This window comes from Bison bison, unplaced genomic scaffold (assembly GCF_000754665.1).
Source record: "Bison bison bison isolate TAMUID 2011002044 unplaced genomic scaffold, Bison_UMD1.0 scf7180017864034, whole genome shotgun sequence".
NCBI lineage: Eukaryota > Metazoa > Chordata > Mammalia > Artiodactyla > Bovidae > Bison > Bison bison.
This window is the reverse complement of record NW_011494606.1, coordinates 4,657,637-4,679,071: the sequence shown is the minus strand read 5'-3', so window position 1 is coordinate 4,679,071 and position 21,435 is coordinate 4,657,637. Positions and strand designations below refer to the sequence as shown.

The 21,435-nt window shown below is 42.2% G+C and overlaps 1 protein-coding gene across 1 annotated transcript in view; it reads left to right on the top strand.

Annotated features, from left to right (window-relative positions):
• The window catches only part of IQCH (IQ motif containing H), a 230,139-nt gene that overhangs the window by 194,744 nt on the left and 13,960 nt on the right, over positions 1-21,435 (top strand). The window contains exons 17-18 of the mRNA XM_010834520.1: positions 1,545-1,715; positions 13,445-13,567. Coding sequence (XP_010832822.1) covers positions 1,545-1,715; positions 13,445-13,567 — 294 coding nt within the window. The remainder of the gene's footprint in view (positions 1-1,544; positions 1,716-13,444; positions 13,568-21,435) is intronic.

Genomic DNA, 21,435 nt, shown 5'->3' with positions numbered 1-21,435 from the left:
ACACGGGAGACAGGAGTTTGATCCCTGGGTCAGGAAGATCCCCTGGAGTAAGAAATGGCAACCTACTCCAGTATTCTTGCCTGGCAAATTCCACGGACAGAAGAGCCCGGTGGGCTGCATTCCATGCGGTCACAAAGAGTTGGACACAACTGAACAACTGAGCATGCGTGCACACACACATTCCCTCTAATTACCCTGGTATTCAGCTATGGTGACTGCTGTCATGGTTTCCTGGCATAGGGTAGGTGAAATTACTTTCTTGTACTCTTAAGGTGAAAATAGTGGTAGAGCTAAGGCTTATCGGCCAACCCTAAGCATCCCTTAAGAATCATATTGCAACATATGGAATCTAGGAAAATAGTACTGATGAAATTATTTGCAGGGAAGAAATAGAGATGCGGACGTAGAGAACTTGTAGACACAGCAGGGTAGGAGAGGAAAGGATGAATTAAGAAAGCAGCATTGACGTATGTACAGTATCATGTGTAAAATAGATAGCTAGTTGGAGAAGGCAATGGCACCCCACTCCAGTACTCTTGCCTGGAATATCCCATGGACAGAAGAGCCTGGTGGGCTGCAGTCCATGGAGTCGGTCAGAGTCGGACATGACTGAGCGACTTCACTTTCACTTTTCACTTTCATGCATTGGAGAAGGAATTGGCAATCCACTCCAGTGTTCTTGCCTGGAGAATCCCAGGGACAGGGGAGTCTGGTGGGCTGCTGTCTATGGGATCACACAGAATTGGACACGACTGAAGTGACTTAGCAGCAGCAGCAGTGGGAAGCTGCTGCATTATAGAGAACCCAGCCTGGTGCTCTGTGACAGCCCAGAGAGCTGGGATGGGAGCGAGGAGGGAGGTGCAAGAAGGAGGGGAATTATATATATATATATGTAACTATAGCTGATTTGCGTTGTTATACTGCAGAAACACCAACACAACATTGTAAAGCAATTATCCTCCAATTTAACAACAAAAAAAACCCCAACTAAATTTAAACTTTCCACAATAAAAAAGTTATTTTCCCTCCAAAAAAAAGAAGAATCATATTGCAATTCCCAGAGAAGCCAGCAATGCTTTTTCTGAAGCCAGGGCAACCTGCCCTTTTCTAATATTTACTCACCCTTTGCCTTCTCTGTCTGCTCCCCTGTAACTCCCCATCCTCTGGAGTTCCCATCCAACTTCATTTCTCAGTTGAAAGCCTTGCACTGGCCACTTCAGAAATGGCCAACCACAGGCAGAAAAATCAAAGGGTACAGGAGACTTTCAGAACCAGGCCTCTCCATCAGATTATCTTGGCCAGGTATCTCCAGTTGTGTAAACCCCCCACAGGAACCTTGAATCTTCCAACAAGAATCAGATTGAAGGCTCTATCCTTCTGTTGAACAAAGGAGAAACATGAGCAAGAGCATCTTAAGTCACGTATTCACTGGCGTAGTCGGGTCTGGTGTGGTTCAGGGTGGTTCGGGGCGGTCATGGATGGTGGGGGCCTTCTCTCCTGCTGACGGTTCGTACCCTCACTTCTGTGGTTCCTGTTGTACGCAGGTGTGGGCAACAGGCCTCAATCTCTCGTACAGTGACCAGCTGGCCCTGACTCAGCTCACCTTATACTTGACCAATGGCCACCTGGATTGCAGTTTGAGCACTCTTGAAGTGCCCCGCTTTGCTCCCAAGAAAGACAAGAAAATGAACAACCTAAATGTTCACAAAGGGCCGGTAAGTGACCAATGATGCCTCCTGATTCTCCTCAGTGCCATTTACTGAGCTCCGGTTGTGTGCCAAGCTCCATGGGTCCAGAGGGAAGAAAGAATTTCAGGCAAATCTTTGAATCTCCCAAAATGGGCTTCTGGCACAGGAATGTAGGAGAGGGGAGGCAGCATTCTGTAGGAACTGGGATTGTAGAAATGGGGAAAAGCACCATGTGGAAGGACGGAAGAGCATGGGGCTTTCCAGGGCTGGATGTCTGGGTGTTCCCCTCTGTTCTCTTCTCAGCTCACTTCCCAGGACAAGTATATCTATATCCACTGCTGCAGTTACCAGAAGCTTCCAAGCAAACCTGTATTTTTCTAGCCCAAATCTCTTTTTTGAGACTCCAACTCCTCAATTCCACATTCAACAGAATGTTGGAGAGTCTTCAGGCTCAAACTACCCATAATTGCACTCGTGGTCTCTCCTTCCTTATACTTCCTCTTGGTGAGTTGGGCCAGAAGCTGATTAGTCACCCTGTGTCCCAGCATCCAGTCGGCAAGCAGCTCAAGTTGATGCCTGCTGCTAAAATGCCTCAACTCTGACCCTTCCTCTCCCCATCAAAGATAGAGCCTTCATTTCAGCTTTCAGGGTCTCACACTAGTGTTATAATAGCTTCTCACTAAGATTCCCTACCTCCTCTCAAGGTAGTCAAGGCAGTCAAGGCAAATCTGAGCATGTTACTCCCCTACTTATGATTCTGAAATGACTCCTGTCATTTTTGGGAAAATCCCAACTTCTCAGCTTGTTTGATGAGGCCCCTCATGATCCATGGCCCAGTCTCCCATCTCGTCACTAGTCTATCTCTAGGGGGCTGGAGGCAGTAGTTCTGGCACTGGTTAAGGTTTACGAACCTCAGGACTCTGGGTAACAAAGGGTAAACCTCTATGGGGACAGTGGGCTAGGTTGGTCCTGGGGAAGGAGTGCAAAGGTCAAGAGGACCAGATGGCCCTTCCTATAGGTGGGATATGCGAGCAGATTGGGGCTTAAGCCACAGCTGCTCTGACAATGCCAGAGGGTTTCTTCTGCCTCCTCTCACAATAGTGAGCTTTGTGCCCTTTTTGCAAATGAAGCCCTACTTGAGATGTGAATATGTCAAGCAGATAAAAGAGGAATGCCAGTGGTTAATAGAACCCCCACACCTATTCCCTAGAGATATCATTACAGAGCAGTAGCTGCTGCCTCTCTCTTGAGTCTCTTTGGATCCAAGAGACACTTCTGGGTTTAGAGAACCCTTTTTTGACTCTGCCAAGGATCCCTATATCAACTTCCTTAGCAGGAACTCAGCATACACTTGGAAGGGTAGCCTGAAAAGGGTGCCAGATGTCTTGGGGGGATCAAGCAGCAGCCTCCTCCTTCTTCTCCTCAATTCACTTGTCCTGTGAGATATCCTTGTTCATGCGAATCCCTTAGATCTCTTTGCTTATTAAGACGAGAAGCAGAATTGGACTAGGGATGAGAAACAGACCTAGGACCTTGCTAGGGATATCCCAGGTTTGGTCCCACCTGTTCCCCTGTCCTCACCAAAGGGACCTTTACAAGACTCTAAGTTCAGGGCCAGAGGGAGGGACAGCAGTAGAATTTGATACCTTCTGGCTTAGCAAACCTAACTCCATGCCATTTCCCAAAGGAAGCTGGAAGCTGAGTTAGTATTCAGTGCAAGACTTCCAAAGACAATTCACTGCATTTAAATATGTTGCTTCAGAAACCTGCAAGCAGAGGCTTCACTTGGAATTAGAAGCACTCTCCCATCTTCCCCTTCTTGCCTATAGATTTCAATCCTAGCTAAAGGCAACATATAGGAATTCTCCTGTGATCAAGAGTCTTAAACATTTTTAGGAATTGTCTGCACTCAAGAGGGAAGCATTATGATCTTCAGTAAATCAAATATCTCTACAATCACTGAAGAAGAGCTATGCAGGTTTACTGAGGGAGAGACAAACTGGAAGTACTTTTGGTTGTAGAAAGATAAATGGACGTTCTCACTCTAGTGCCACTGTGCACATGTGTACACACGTGCTCCCGTGCGTATGTGTACATGTGATGGGAAGGTTTTAAAGGAAGCATGCACGCATGCACATGGTGCAATTTACAGCCAAAGTGAAGCTCCTGAACAAGTGTGAACAGACTGATGCCGTCAAGTTTACAATCAGTCAGCTGACAAACCAGAAGACAAGAAAAAGGAAACACACAGATAGACCTAGCGATAATGAGGGCGCGTTCAGAGTGAGTGCCTATAAAAGATTTCCAGTTTGGGCCTATTCCTTTAAATAATATGTTGTGCAGGGGGAAAGCAAAAACTTTTCTGAACTCTAAGAAGAGCTATTGTCCCCTTAGTAGAAAGAGGTGGCCAATCACTCCCATTTAGACCCGTTTAGACAGAGGAGCCTGGTAGGCTGCAGTCCATGGGGTCACTAAGAGTTGGACACGACTGAGAGACTTCACTTTCACTTTTCACTTTCATGCATTGGAGAAGGAAATGGCAACCCACTCCAGTGTTCTTGCCTGGAGAATCCCAGAGACGGGGGAGCCTGGTGGGCTGCCGTCTATGGGGTCGCACAGAGTTGGACACGACTGAAGCGACTTAGCAGCAGCAGACCACGTGCATGGACTTCTGGTCCAGTGTCCTCCACAAATAACCACTTGAAGGTGGAAACAAGATCAGATGAGTCCCAGACGTGTGTGTTTTGAAAATGAAAAGGAGTCACCTAACGGCTTTTTAACTTTTAATTAACATTCTGTCAGAGTGGACATAAATTGTTATCCTTTTCTACCCGTTTTTACTGTTCTTCTCTCTCAATGGACCCTCCACACCACAGCTGGTGAGGTGGCCAAAAGGGATCATTTCTGCAAACATCTTAAAACAACCCCAGTCATTTATAAGCATTTTAACAGCACATGATCTGTAATGAATGATTAAGTAAAACCTTTTGTGTTAAATTATGATGTTAATAATGATTCTGTCTCCTGTAATTTATTATGAATTCTCCAACGCTTCGGGTTTGATTTTGATAGAATGCAACAACAGCAGAGTTTATGTGATGACTTTATTTTTAGAATTCCTTCTTTGAAGGCACACATTTCCCCACTACTGCTGCTACTGTAATTATGTACAAAACCAATCACTCATTAGAGTTAGGATACATTATCTTCTAGACAGATGAGGCTAAATAAGCAACACATTAATAATTCAGAGAGCAGTTCATTATGCATGTGGATGCCTGCTTCGTAACTGAAATAAGAACCTCATCAGCCTCTGCCAACCCTTAAACAATAGTTCTGTGTTATTGCCACCACATTCAAGTTTACGCTTGTTAAACTGCTACTTGGATTATTTTATCAAACATTCATTTATTTGTGGTCCCTTACTGCCGAGAACAGATTTTGGAAGCTCCTTTTTTAAGTTAATGATTTGAGCAATGGGTGTTATTAATTCTCAGAATATTATAAACATGATTAATTTTCAGGCAGAGATTTATTACATAAGGATTTCAACTATGTCAACTGAAATGCATCACTGTCAAAGCAAGTATCATGGCGAAAATAGAATGTGCTCCACACTTCAAGTGCTGGTGCTCAGAACTAAATCAATTTAAATTGTGGTTGAAGCAAAATTATATTCTCCAGTGAAAAGGAGTATTTCAAGCTTCCTTTATTTAGCTTGAAGCGTTCTTGTTAGATTGTGATTTAGAAAGGTAGTTTAATAAAACTAGACTTCTACCAGTAATATTTTGCCTTCTATATTTTCCCCCCTTGTTTTCCTAGAAAAGGCTAATCTCTGAAATTCCCACACACTCCAAACGTGGCCAGTGGGAATTTGGAGAGAACATGACTGCACTGGAAGTCAGGGGTCAGGAATTCTGATCCTTTCTCGGGCCTCAGTTTCCTGTTTTGCAAAATAGGGGAGGTCTAAATGACCCCTAGAGTCTCCTGAGGCATTTACTTTTTATGGGGCCTGTATGTACAGTAGGACTCTGTTTCAAGCCTGACCTAGGCACCCTGATGTACAGTGAGGCCTGTGGATGGGGAATTTGCCCTGTAAGGAGACACAGGAAGGGCCCATCCCCACAGCCTTCCATTGAAAGGTCTTTTTCTTGAAGAATCTTTTAGAAAGGCATAACACTGTTGTGACAAGGTCACATTGCAAGTCCTCACCAGCCACACCTTAGCTATCAGTCAAAACTTTCAGCCAGAATCAACTGGAAGTAAGTTCACCTACTTTGTGCCAAGCATTCTGCTAAGCACAGGGGATATAAGGATAAGTAGTAAAGAGCTCTAAGTTTTGCAAAGGACCAAGATAGGCCAGCATAGAACTATAATGCATATAATAACATGATAATAATATCCAAAATATACTGAGCCTTTACTCCTCACCAGGTACTTTAACCAAGTGCTTTACATAAATCTTTATACAACATAATATATGAGACAGGTGCTATTATTATGCTCATTTTTAGATAGGAAGACTGAGATAAGAAATGTTAAGCAACTTGTGGAAAGTCACTCAACAAGCAAGTGTGTGCACCAGAATTATGCCCAGGCTTGTGTGTCTGACCATTCTGCTACCCAGCCTGCCTTGTGTTGGCTGAGAGTCAATGATTCAACCCCAGAGTACAGCTTCAGCTCATCCCTGAAGAAATCTCTGAGTGAAGCCATGGAAAAAGTCTTCTTCCGAAAGAGGCTTCATCTCCCTGTGTGATGAGGTTATTTGCAGACATATTACCATTATCCATGGGCTCCTAATCTGCTCTGAGCTAGGCCAGGACTCAGTGAGCCCTGAATGGTCCAGATGGTTGTGGAGGAGTCTTCTGATGCAATAAAACCCATTTAGATTATGACTCCCTTGGTAAACCTAAATGGATTTTACAGCATTAGAAGCAAGTTGGTTAAAAATGATGCTTTCTATTTGTTATAACTTGTATAATGCTTTACACTTTAAATAGATGTGAGCTTATTTAACCACTAGACCATTAAGGTATGACCTAAATCAAATCCCTTACTATTATACAGTGGAAGTGACAAATAGATTCAAAGGATTAGATCCAATAGACAGAGTGCCTGAAGAACTATGGACGGAGGTTTGTGACATTGTATAGGAGGCAGCGATCAAAATCATCTCCAAGAAGAAGAAATGCAAACAGGCACAATGGTTATCTGAGGAGGCCTTACAAATAGCTGAGAAAAGAAGATACGCCAAAGGCAAAGGAGAAAAGGAAAGATATACCCATCTGAATGCTGAGTTCCAAAGCATAGCAAGGAGAGATAAGAAAGCCTTCCTCAGTGATCAGTGCAAAGAAACAGAGGAAAACAACAGAATGGGAAAGACTAGAGATCTCTTCAAGAAAATCAGAGATACCAAGGGAACATTTTGTGAAAAGACAAGCATAATAAAGGACAGAAATGGTATGGACCTAACAGAAGCAGAAGATGTTAAGAAAAGGTGGCAAGAATACACAGAAGAACTATACAAACAAGATCTTAATGACCCAAATAACCATGATGGTGTGGTTACTCACCTAGAGCTAGACATACTGGAGTCTGAAGTCAAGTGGGCCTTAGGAAGCATCACTACAAACAAAGCTAACGGAGATGATGGAATTCCAGCTGAGCTATTTCAAGTCCTAAAAGATGATACGTGAAAGTGCTGTACTCAATATGCTAGCAAATTTGGGAAAGTCATCCATGGCCACAGTCCTGGAAAAGGTCAATTTTTATTCCAATCCCAAAGAAAGGCAATGCCAAAGAATGCTCCAACTACTGCACATTTGTACTCATCTCACATGGTATCAAAGTAATGCTCAAATTTTTCAAGTAAGGTTTCAACAGTACATGAACCATGAACTTCCAGATGTTCAAGCTGGATTTAGAAAAGGCAGAAGAGTCAGAGATCAAATTGCCAACATCTGTTGGATCATAGAAAAAACAAGAGAGTTCCAGAAAAACATCTATTTCTGCTTTATTGACTATGCCAAAACTTTTGACTGTGTGGATCACAACAAACTCTGGAAAATTCTTACACAGATGGGAATACCAGACCACCTGACCTGCCTCCTGAGAAATCTGTATGCAGATCAAGAGGCAACAGTTAGAATGGGACATGGAACAACAGACTGGATCCAAATTGGGAAAGGCTGTATTTTGTCACCCTATTCAGAGTACATCATACGAAATGCCGGGATGGATGAAGCACAAGATGGAACCAAGATTGCTGGGAGAAATATCAATAACCTCAGATATGCAGAAAGCATAGAGGAACTGAAGAGCCTCTTGATGAAAGTGAAAGAGGAGAGTGAAAAAGCTGGCTTAAAACAACAGTCAAAAAATGAAGATCATGGCATCTGGTTCCATCACTTCATGGCAAATAGATAGGGAAACAATGGAAAGAGTGACAGACTTTATTCTTTTGGGCTCCAAAATCACTGCAGATGGTGACTGCAGCCATGAAATTAAAAGACACCTGCTCCTTGGAAGAAAAGCTATGACCAATCTGGACAGCATATTAAAAAAAAAGAGACATTACTTTGCCAACAAGGGTCCATCTAGTCAAAGCTATGGTTTTTCCAGTAGTCATGTATAGATGTAAGAGGAGAGTTGGACCATAAAGAAAGCTGAGCACTGAAGAATTGATGCTTTTGAACTGTACTGTTGGAGAAGACTCTTGAGAGTCCCTTGGACTGAAGGGAGTTCCAGTCAATCCTAAAGGAAATCAGTCCTGAATATTTATTGGAAGGACTGAGGCAGAAGTTGAAAGTCTAATACTTTGGCCACCTGATGTGAAGAACTGACTCATTGGAAAAGACCCTGGTGCTGGGAAAGATTGAAGACAGGAGGAGAAGAGGACCACAGAATGGGATGTTTGAAACACATCACCGACTTGATGAACATGAGTTTAAGCAAATTCCGGGAGTTGGTGATGGACAGGGATGCCTGGCGTGCTGCAGTCCATGGGGTCACAAAGAGTCTGATGCAACTGAGCAACTTAACTGAGCTTATTTGATCCCCATGATAACCCCAAGAATAATTAAGACATGGGCTATCATACTCATTTTATAGATTAAAGGAAAGTAAGGCTAAAGGTAAAGGTAAGTGAGCTGCCCAAGATCATAAAGTTAAGTAAGTAGAAAAGCCCAGGTTTTCTGATTGAAGTCCCTTTCTGTTGAAAAGATTTACTGGTTGGTTGTTTAATTTCAAGTATTTTATCTTATTTGTGAAGTAATTTAGCTTAACAAATGTTAATAAGAGCTAGCTTGTTTCTGAGTGCTTACTCTGTGCCAGACGCTGTTCCAAGGTCTTTATGAACTCATCTAATCCTCGAGACAACACTGTCATCTATGCTGTCAGTCTGAATTAAAGACAACCCTAGATCGTTGGCTGTTTTTGCCTATAGAGACTGCAGACTTGGTTAAGTCTTTTAAAAATATAGGTGTATCATGTATGTTCATCTTTATTTGCATTACTATAACACATTTATTAAGCACTTAAGCTAGGAATTTCACAAAGCATCCAGGATACAGGGACATTTGGCAAAGTCCCTGTCCTTGAAGAGTTGAAAAGAAATATAAAATAGATAGTGCACACACAAAGGAAAACCATGAGTTCTCATTTAAATGCCTTTTGAGTGATAGTCCCTTAACCTGCTGCTGGGGTTCTCAGGAGAAACAATTGTGGACAGGTGGGGACACAGAACACTTTGCTCAGAACACAGAACTTGGTCTGGCCTTACAGACTAAGGCAGTCACCATGTGACAAGGAGAGGGAGACCCTCTCCAGCAGAAAGGACAGTAGCTGAAGAGAGACTGTGGTCTATTATGAACCAGCTGGGCTGGGACAGAGATTATGGGAGTGGGAAAAGTGATTGGGGAAAAGTGATTGAGAAAGTTGGGGAGTCTTGAAGGCAAGAAGGAGACACTGAAGAGTTCAGAGCATTGACCAATCGAGTTTGGAAAACATTAAATTATGGTCGTAATGCTCAATATCCCAGGTACCAGTTGAGGAAGGAACAGCCTGGAAAATTACATTTGGTATAGGTCTACAATGCTCCCAAGCCCTGTGGAAGTCTTCAAAGAAACAGCAAAAATAATAGTAGCTACTGTGTATCAAGTACTAGGTGTTTGTTTAATCATCAGAAGTCAGAGAAGTTAAATGACATATTCAAGATCACACAGTCAGTAAGTGGCCTAGTCAGGTTTTGATCTTTGGTCATTCTGTCTCTGTTTAACCTCTCCACTACTGAATTCTGCTTGTACCTGCATCTCCCTAGTGGGCTACAATGGTCTGGACTAGGATGGGGATGGTCATGGAAAAGAAGACATTACTTGGAGACATATATCAAATATCCTGGTGTTTCTTTTCAATTCCATATGAATCACAAGCCCAAGTCTGGGAAGAGGGGAACTGCAGTCTGTCTCCATAGAGTGGAAGAAACCTTAGGATAGTTGCTGTCCAGTAATACTGAACAGTGAGCTCTTCTGCCTCACTTTGGAGCCAAGATGTGCACTGAGCTGGATCCTGGTATTAGATGCCTGCCCGTCTCTCTCCCTCACTGACTGGTGCCTGATCTTGGGTTTGCTAGTTTATATACTATAGCAGCATAAGACAAGTTTAGAAGACAAAAATAACCTTGGAATTATCTTGTGAATTCATGGTAATTACCACGCAATTACATGCTCAGTAACCACAATGGAATTTCAGAGTATTTACAGCTCACTTCCATACACAAGAGCTCAGGCTTCTGGGCCTTTGCTGTGAAGGCAGGAGTGTGGCACAGCCTGGCATGGCAGGGTGAGCAGGCATGGTGGTCATGCTCCCCCAGACTGATTGCATGGCTGAGCCAGAGCTTCTCTTAGCCAGTTCTTGTTACCCTCCAATTATCTCTGCCAGAGCTACATTGTCCTCCAAAAGATGTCCTCTAGGGGCAAAGCCTGGGATGACTGTCCTGAGCTGTCATTTTCTAGAGCATGTGTGACTGTCCCGTTTTGTGAATCAATCTCCGTTTCTGCCCCAAAGCTCTCCGTGACTGTAAGTCTCCTGAATTACATCCTTTGAAGTGCCTCTTCAGTCTGAGAGAAGTGCAGTCCACTTACTTTATTTCATGCATCCATTCTTTCAAGAAATACTGAACACTAGCATCATGTCCAGCCTGGGGATTCAGAAGCCAAACAGTGCCTGCCCTCAGAAAACTCCCAGTCATGACAGGGTGCCAGCCAGGAGAACAACTCATAATAGGTTAGAGAGATAACAAAGTACAGCTGTGAGACAATAGATGGTCAAATAGATTTTCTTTTGTAAAAGCAGAATTCCCAGTGGCTCCAAGTGGGGATTATACCGGGGCGGGGGTGGGGATGGTGGTGCACAGCTCGATGCATTAGCCTGTGGGAGCCTAACATTTTTGGGGATGTGGACCCTGCTTGTGTGTGGGTTTAATTACTACTACAGATAACGTGACCATCAGATACACTATGTAAATGTTTAAAGAAAAAACACAATATGCGGGGGGCCTTTGTCACAAAAGATGAACATGAAATTTGTGTGTGTGTGAGCTGTGGGGGAAAGGATGTTTATTTTCTGCTGGGTACTCACTCCGTCAGCCGCAGTTCCCTGCAATAGCTCAGAGGCAGACAGGGGTCCTGGGGTTTCACAAAGATAGTGTGTCAGGTCGTTAGGATCCTTGCAACCAGCTGTGAAGCAGCAGGGAGCCAGCAGCACCCCTTTCCTTCTCCTATTTCAAGTCACTGCACGTGATCAGGCAGTTGCCCAGCACTTGAGGGTCCCCAAAGTTCAAAATCTGGGCCATGTGTAGCCACTTTTATGCAGTAAGGTTGGCCACGGCTCTATGAGCACTTTTCCAAATTTCCATTTACCCAAGGACAAACAGAGATAATTGTCAAAGGCAAATATCACATTTCATGAAGGACATGCTATGAAACTATCAGGAACCAATACTTTCTTTTGTGCATATTAAATTCCCAGTATTTTAGGAGATACTATAGTTGAAATACTTTGGACCTACTATAACCAGTCTCTTTGGGATAGCTCTCATTGATAGGCAAGCAAGATAAAGAATAGCAATTTCCCAAACAAAGAAAGCAGTTGGAATTAAAGCTCTAGCATTGGTCCCTTCAAGGAGGTGAAGTATATTTTAATTATTTGTTGCCAAAGAGCACAGTATGGAAAGGTGGAAGGAATCGTTACAGCAAGAAATCTAATGAAAACTATTTTAGCCAGGGGACCATGGTTGGCATCATAGTGATAAGTCATGTTGATATGAAGTGATGAAAGTAGCAGTTTCCCTCTCTCTCCAAAACCAACAACCCTCATCTAACCATGAAAAAAATATCAGACATCCCTAAATTGAGGGATATCCTACAAAATACCTGATCAGTTCAGTTCAGTTCAGTTGCTCAGTCATGTTCTACTCTTTGCGACCCCATGAATCGCAGCACGCCAGGCCTCCCTGTCCATCACCAACTCCCGGAGTTCACTCAAACTCACGTCCATCAAGTCGGTGATGCCATCCAGCCATCTCATCCTCTGTCGTCCCCTCTCCTCCTGCCCCCAATCCCTCCCAGCATCACAGTCTTTTCCAATGAGTCAACTCTTCGTATGAGGTGGCCAAAGTACTGGAGTTTCAGCTTTAGCATCATTCCTTCCAAAGAAATCCCAGGGCTGATCTCCTTCAGAATGGACTGGTTGGATCTCTCTGCAGTCCAAGGGACTCTCAAGAGTCTTCTCCAACACCACAGTTCAAAAGCATCAATTCTTCGGCGCTCAGCTTTCTTCACAGTCCAACTCTCACATCCATACATGACCACTGGAAAAACCATAGCCTTGACTAGACGGACCTTTGTTGTCAAAGTAATGTCTCTGCTTTTCAATATGCTATCTAGGTTGGTCATAACCTTTCTTCCAATGAGTAAGTGTCTTTTAATTTCATGGCTGCAGTCACCATCTGCAGTGATTCTGGAGCCCCAAAAAATAAAGTCTGACACTGTTTCCACTGTTTCCCCATCTATTTCCCATGAAGTGATGGGACCAGATCAGTACCCCTCAAAACTGTTAGGTGAGACTGAGAAACTGTCACAGAAGACATGACAAATATAAGGTGGAGGGGATCCTGGAACAGAAAATGGGAATTAGGGGAAAAGTAATTATATCCAAATAAAGTATGGGCTTAACAGTAATGTGGCGATTTGGTTCCTTAGTCATGACAAACATCATGTACATGTACCACATCAATGTGCCTTGTCAAAAGCAGGGGAACTAGGTGTGGGTTATACAGGAATTCTCTGTATAATCTTTGCAACTTTTCTCTTAATCCACAATTATTCTGAGATTAAAATTTTATTTAGGGTTTCCCTGGTGGTCCAGTGGTTAGGAATTCACCTGTCAATATAGGGGACATGGGTTCAATCCCTGGTCTGGGAACATCCCACATGCCACGGAGCAGCTAAGCCCATGGGCCATGGTTACTGAAGCCCACAAGCCCTAGAGCCCATGTTCTGCAGCAAGAGAGGCCAGTGCAATAAGAAGCCCACGCACTGCAATGAAGAGTAGCCCCTGCCCACTGCAACTAGAGAAAGCCTGCACAGAGCAACAAAAACCCAGCACAGCCAAAAAAGTAAAGAAATTTTAAAAATATTTTAAGTTTATATATTTTGTAAAAAGTCTGACATTCAGCTGTTTTTTTTTTTTTTTTCCAGTCACAGGCAACCAGTCGCTATGCAGTGATGAGCACCCAGCTGAGACACGAGAGTCTCTCTCTGTTTTTCCACTATGTTTTTCTCCATATGTGTAAGGCCCATGGCATCGGCTATAATATTGAGGTATGAAGGATGACAGTTGGCCAAGATTGGACCAAATGTAGGCCTGTAGGTGATTTAGGCAGCTAATAATTTGGTACCTCTTCAAACAGATGTTCTTTAAACATTGGTTTGACATGTATTTAGAGGAAGGCTGAGTGCTGCTTGGGGATGAGCAGAAAGGCAACTCCACAGAGGGTAGCACTTGGTCCTGGGAAGTTGATATCTGTCCCCAGACTCATACACCCCATGTTAGTAAAGTAGAAACCCTGTAGCTCCCCAGACTTAGGGGTCATTTAGGGGGACCCTCTCTTCATTTTGAAGCATGTCTTGACTTTCTGACCCCAACCAAAGCTGCTTACCTATGAACATTCTCCTAGTCTGGTTGGGCTGCCATAACAAAACACCATATACAAGGTGGTTTAAAGGGCTTCCCTTGTGGCTCAGCTGGTAAAGAATCTGCCTGCAATGTCGGAGACCTGGGTTCAATCCCTGGGTTGGGAAGATCCCCTGGAGAAGGGAAAGGCTACCCACTTCAGTATTCTGGCCTGGAGAGTTCCAGGGACTGTATAGTCATGGGGTCTCAAAGACTTGAACACGACTGAGTAACTTTCACTTCACTTAAACAACGTAAATTTATTTCTCACAGTTCTGGGGGCTGGGTAATCCAAGGTGAAGTTCCAGTTAATTCAGTTCCCAGTAAGGACCCTTCCTGACTTAACAGAGTAACTGCCTCTTTGCTGTGTCCTAACATGGTGACACATGTTAGGAACCATTCAACTTCAGGTTCTTCAGCATTACTGGTTGGGGCATAGACTCGGATTACTGTGATATTGAATGGTTTGCCTTAGAAACAAACAGAGATCATTCTGTCATTTTTGAGATTGCATCCAAGTACTGCATTTCGGACTCTTTTGTTAATCATGATGGCTACTCCATTTCTTCTGAGGAATTCCTGCCCACAGTAGTAGATATATTGGTCATCTGAGTTAAATTCACCTATTCCAGTCCATTTTAGTTTGCTGATTCCTAGAATGTCGACGTTTACTCTTGCCATCTCCTGTTTGACCACTTCCAATTTGCCTTGATTCATGGACCTGACATATCAGGTTCCTATGCAATATTGCTCTTTACAGCATTGGACCTTGCTTCTATCACCAGTCACATCCACAACTGGGTATTGTTTTTGCTTTGGCTCCATCCCTTCATTCTTTCTGGAGTTATTTCTCCACTGATCTCCAGTAGCATATTGGGCACCTACTGACCTGGGAGTTCCTCTTTCAGTATCCTATCATTTTGCCTTTTCCTACTGTTCATGGGGTTCTCAAGGCAAGAATACTGAAATACTGCTCAAACTACCGCACAATTGCACTCATCTCACATGCTAGTAAAGTAATGCTCAAAATTCTCCAAGCAGATGGTGACTGCAGCCATGAAATTAAAAGACGCTTACTCCTTGGAAGAAAAGTTATGACCAACCTAGATAGCATATTGAAAAGCAGAAACATTACTTTGACAACAAAGGTTCGTCTAGTCAAGGCTATGGTTTTTCCAGTGGTCATGTATGGATGTGAGAGTTGGACTGTGAAGAAAGCTGAGTGCCGAAGAATTGATGCTTTTGAACTATGGTGTTGGAGAAGACTCTTGAGAGTCCCTTGGACTGCAAGGAGATCCAACTAGTCCATTCTGAAGGAGATCAGCCCTGGGATTTCTTTGGAAGGAATGATGCTAAAGCTGAAACTCCAGTACTTTGGCCACCTCATACGAAGAGTTGACTCATTGGAAAAGACTGTGATGCTGGGAGGGATTGGGGGCAGGAGGAGAAGGGGACGACAGAGGATGAGATGGCTGGATGGCATCACTGACTCAATGGACATGAGTCTGAGTGAATTCCAGGAGTTGGTGATGGACAGAGAGGCCTGGCGTGCTGCGATTCATGGGGTCGCAAAGAGTCAGACATGACTGAGCGACTGAACTGAACATGGTGAAGACAGAGCAATCTCTGGTATCTCTGTAACCTCTCCTAGAAGGACACAAGTTCTATCCAAATAGGGCTTCACCCTTATGGCCTCAATAACCTTAACCATTTCCTTAAAGTCCCTGTTTCCAATACATTCACATAGGGTATTAAGGCTTAAACATATGAATTGGGGTGTGGGGGAGTGGTACACAATTCAATTCATAGCATCCTTCTACAGACATATCATAGTTTCTTTCCAGGAGGAGTTCTGATAGAAAACAGTTTCCCCCGTTTTTAGTTTATTTCCAGTGATACTGATGGCCAGCTGAAGAGTCAACTGTAGTTTTCAGCCTCAGAGTTTATTAGACTTCCATATGCCAGAAGGTGGCTAAATCTAACTCTAGCTTTATCTGAATCAACTTATTTGCTTATAAAATATCAAAGCAGAACAAGCTCTGTGAGTGGGCATATTTGGCAGAGAAGTTCTCCTGTTGAAAAGAAAACATACTCCATAACTTTATAATGCCCAAAATTATTATTAGACATTTATTTCTTCGGCTGAAGGCTTTGTACTTGATTGAAGTTCTAGCTACCCCTGGGAAAAGTAAAGCACCAAATTTTTAAAGTTATTTACACCTTCGTGGCTCTGAGTTGATCAGATTCATTTCTAAGAACAAATCTCAGTACAGGAAACAGGCTGCTATGGTCCGGGAGAACAGTGGGTGGTGCAGAGGAAGGGGTTCCACTGAGGGCGAGAAGAATGAAGAAAGGGCAGAGAAGAACAGAAGACACAACGGGCGTAGCCTCCAGGTCTCCAGTGCCAAACAGTCTATAAAGGATGAAAGATGAAGTGGAAGAGAAAGAGAAATAGACTGAAGGTGATGGAGCGATGGAACAATATGAAGAAGAAAAAGATAACAGGAGAAAATCTGGAGGAGAAAATCCAGAGACTGGAACATTCTATAAAAATAAGGTGTGTGTGTTAGTTGCTCAGTCGTGTCTGACTCTTTGTGACCCCATGGACTATAGCCAGGCTCTCTCGTTCATGGAATTTTCCAGGCAAGAATACTGGAGTGGGTTGCCATTTCCTTCTACAGATCTTCCCAACCCAGGGATCAAACCTGGGTCTCCCACATTGCAGGCAGACTCTACCATCTGAGCCACCAGGGAAGCTTCCTAAAAATAAGGTAGGAGGAGATAAACAGAAAGAAAAAGAACAAATAATAAATAAAGCTACAAGAAGAGATGAGAAATTGAGTCATAAAACTCTGAGGCGAGAAGGAGACATGTGACTACTTGGAAATTTTTCAAATTCTCTAACAATGACCTTACTCTATTTTTCCTGTGAAGGATTCACATCTTTTCAGACCCTGGGATCCATCCCTGGTCAGAACTCTCTACTTGTTCTCTCCATTGCATTTTCTTGGAGAGGCATTTAAACAAGCACCTACTATGTGCTGGCACTGAGCTAAGCACTATTACATTATTATCTCTTTAATCTTCTATAAGAAATTGCTATTTCTGCCATATTACAGTGAGGAATTAGTGCTTAAAGAGTTTAAGCACTTTCCCCAGGCCACACATCCAAGCATTTTATGCCTTAATCCACAATTGTCCATAAAGTTAAATATGATTCTTTTTCTTACATCAGAATACCTCCTATGCACCTTTTTCTCTCTAAAGACTGTTTCTCACTAATTATGTATGTTTCTAAAACATTATTTCTAATCTATTCCAAGAATTCTGAGATCCATTTCAAATAAAATATTCCACCTAGGTATTCCTTATATATTCTTCAGTTGAAGAAGCGCAGACTTCTCCATAACCCCCTCAACTGTCTCCATTTGACAAAGGAAAAAAAAAAAAAAAAGATATGTATAACAATGAACTTCCTTAAAATTTTATTGCCTCCTTGGGTTATTCTGAGTCTATAAAGAAGGTCACTTACCCTAATTCCAGTGTTACATGTGCTATCTCCTTTCCATGCGTGTGTGCTCAGTTGCTCAGCTGTGTCCAACTCTTTGTGTCCCCATGGACTGTAACCTGCTAGTCTCTTTTGTCCCTGGAATTTTCCAGGCAAGAATACTGGAGTGGGTTGCCATTTCCTACTCCAGGGTATATTCCCAACGGAGGGACTGAACCCACATCTCCTGCATCGGCAGGCAGATTCTTTACCATTGAGCCACCTGGGAAGCCCTACCTGTTTCCACTCTTGATCAAATTTAATGTGGCAAGAAGCAATATTAATAACACATCAATGTCATTGCTACCAAAAGAAGAATCCTCAAAAGTCCTTATTCTCAACATTATGTTTTTCTTCCCATTATCATCATCGAATTTCACATGTTATTTTTGGTCCAAAATCTCAGGGGTGAAAAGGGGAAACGAGATCACCCTATGAGTTTATTTTTCCTTGCTGAATATTGGAAGGAAGCATTGCTGAGTTTGTAACCAACTCAGTAGGTCTCATTCCTGGTATTTCTGTAATGCTACAAAATACCCCCACTGATTTCCTAATGAAATGAACTTGTAATGAAAGCCATATGGAGAAAAGTGTCACGTTTACTGCCTGTGACAGTGTGATGGGCCGGTCTCACACACATGCAGGCAACGTGCCATGGTCCTAAATGGCTCCACAGCCACTAGCAATCACTTTCCTCCTTTCACGCACGTAAGAGAATTATACCTCCTCCACCCTCTGCCAGTGAAATATGAATAGAAGTGATGTATGTCTTTCTGTGCCTTTAAGAGCCACTCCATGAGTCACCATGTCCTTTTTCCTGCCTTGGAAATCCTGGAAGCACACTGAAATGGAGCCTCTTTCAGCTCTGATGTACCAACGGGGACCAGACATCCATGTTGACCCATGTGGGAAATGAAGTATGAGCAAGAACCAACTTTTTTGTTACACAAAGTAGTAATTGTTTTTTTTTTTTTTTTAACTATTGAAGCATAACTTAGCCTACTTGATAGATTCAGAAATTAGTATCAAGAAAAGGAGGATGCACCCCAAAAAGAAAAGAAGTATTATTACTTCACCATGTAGTCAGTACAAACAGTAATAAGATATTTTACATTAGTGTACCAAGTCAGGGATTGAACCTGGGTCTCCTGCATTGCAGGCATATTCTGTACCATTTGAGCCACCAGGGAAGCCCAAAAAAGGGCACGTTGCCTCGGGGAAACAAACTCCATCTCCCATTTGACAGGCGGGGATGTTCCCCACTATTCTGAAGAGGACAGCTTGAAAGCTGCAGTAAAGTCAATTACGATTACTAATATTTCAAGTTCTCAGTAGCCCCACGTGTCTAGTGGCCACCATGCTGGACAGCACAGTAAAGGATGCAATACAAGATCATCTAGTCAATAGTTCTTAGCCATGACTGCCCATTAGAATGGCCTGAGTGAGATTTAAAAAGTACAGATGTTCAGGCAAGTTTGGGAGTAAGGAGAGGCAAGTGAGGCACTTACCCAAAGGACCTCAGTAATAAAGATAAATTTAATAATGTAATGCAAATGTTAAAATCAAAATTAATTCAAGAAATCCAAGATGAACAAAATATCAATATTTCAAATAAAAATATACTGATGTTTTTCCTTTGCCTTGGGCTCTAGTATGGCTGAGTCTGGCACTATACCCAGGACCCACTCCAGACCAATTAAATCAGTATTTTTAGAGGTAAGGTCCAGGCATTAAATTTTTAAAGCACTCAGATGATTCTAATATGCAGCCAGCATTGACCGCCATTCTAGTCCATTGTCTATTCTAATGCCTAGATTTCCTGATAAAATGGAGAGTCAATGGGGAATTGCAATTCTGGCATGTGGTATTTTTTACCAAATCCCCCAAATGTAGTTTTTGTTTTTTTTCCCTGCACGTTTAGTGATGAGGAGTCCACAGCTTCATGGGACAGCAATTTCCACTATTGGACAACTCCAGCATTAGCTTTTGTTTATTTGAGAAAAAAATGTTAAAAGTTTTCCGAAAAGGATAAAATCATGCCTCTCATACAGATACAAAACTACACACATAATAAAGATCTTATTTAAGAGAGAAGAATTAGGCAGATTTTATAATCAGGACAAGAAAGAATTTTAAAAAACCATACATCTTTATAGATCATGACTATTGAAATGAAAATGTAAATGGAGGCAAAGTTGATTTTTTCACATAGGAAGCAGGAGAGGAAAATCAACTGAACCTCTACCAAACTGGACAGAATTTCTCAGTCACTTGTAAAATATCTTCCATAGAATCAAGGTGTGATATAGACAGTATATAGCTTTCCTTTGAAGTACAAATTATTTTTCACACAACAAACTGCTTCCCTATATTTTTTATCCATTTGTCTTAGAACAGTGGTTTTTAAATTTTGATGTGCATGAGAATCACCTAGAAAGTGAGCTAAATTGCAGATTGGAAAAGGAAATGAAAGCAAAAATAAATAAATGCTGCTGCTGCTGCTGTTCCTAAGTCACTTCAGTCGTGTCTGACTCTGTGCGACCCCATAGACGGCAGCCCACCAGGCTCCCCTGTCTCTGGGATTCTCCAGGCAAGAACAGTGGAGTGGGTTGCCATTTCCTTCTCCAATGCATGAAAGTGAAAAGTGAAAGTGAAGTCGCTCAGTCGTGTCCGACCCTCAGCGACCCCATGGACTGCAGCCCACCAGGCTCCTCCATCCATGGGATTTTCCAGGCAAGAGTACTGGAGTCGGGTGCCATTGCCTTCTCCGAACAAATAAATGGGACCTAATTAAACTTAAAAGCTTTTACACAGCAAAGGAAACCACTGACAAAACAAAAGACCACCTGCTAAATGGGAGAAAATATTTGCAAATGATATGACAACTAAGGGGTTAATATCCAAAATATATAAACAGCTCTTACAACTCAACATGAAAAACAAACAAACAAACAAAAAAAAACGATTAAAAATTGGGCAGAAGACCTGAACAGACATTTTTCAAAAGAAGTTACACCGATGGCCAGCAAGCACATGAAAAGATGCTCAACATCATTTGTCATCAGAGAAATGCAAATCAAAATCATAATGAGATATCACCTCATACCCATCTATCATCAAAAAGAGCACAAATAACAAATGTTGGTGAGGATGTGGAGAAAAGAGAACCCTCATACACTGTTGGTGCAAATAGAAATTGGTGCAGCCACTGTGGAGAACAGTATGGAGGTTTCTCAGAAAACTAAAAGTATCATTACCATAAGATCTACCCATTTCACTCCTGGGTAGAAAACACTAATTTGAAAAGATACATGCACCCCAAATGTTCATAGCACCACTATTTACTATTGCCAAGATATGGAAGCAACCTAAGTATTCACCAACAGGTAAATGAATAAAGAAGATGTGGTATATATGTACAATGGAATATTACTCAGCCATAAAAAGAATGAAAATTTGCCATTTGCAACAACATGGAGGGACTTAGAGGTATTATACTTAGTGAAACAAATCAGAGAGAAAGACAAATACTGTTTGTTATAACTTACACGTGGAATCTAAGAAATACAACAAAAACTAGTGAATATAACAAAAAAGAAACAGACTTACAGAGAACAAACGAGTGGTTATCAGTGGGAAGAGGGAAGGTGGGAGGGATAAGACAAGGAAAGATTAAGAAGCACAAACTACTATGTATAGAATAAATAAGCTACAACACAAGGAATATAGCCAGTATGTTAAAAGAACTATACATCTGGTATAACCTTTAAAAATTGTCAATCATTATGTTGTACACCTGATACTTATATAATATTGTATATCAACTATATATCAATTTTGAAAAGTATATGTAGAATGGAATATTACTCAACCATGAGAAAGAAGAAAATATTGTTATGTGTGAGAACGTAGATGAAACTTGACTGCATTATGCTAAATGAGAAAAGCCAGACAAAGGTTATACAATAT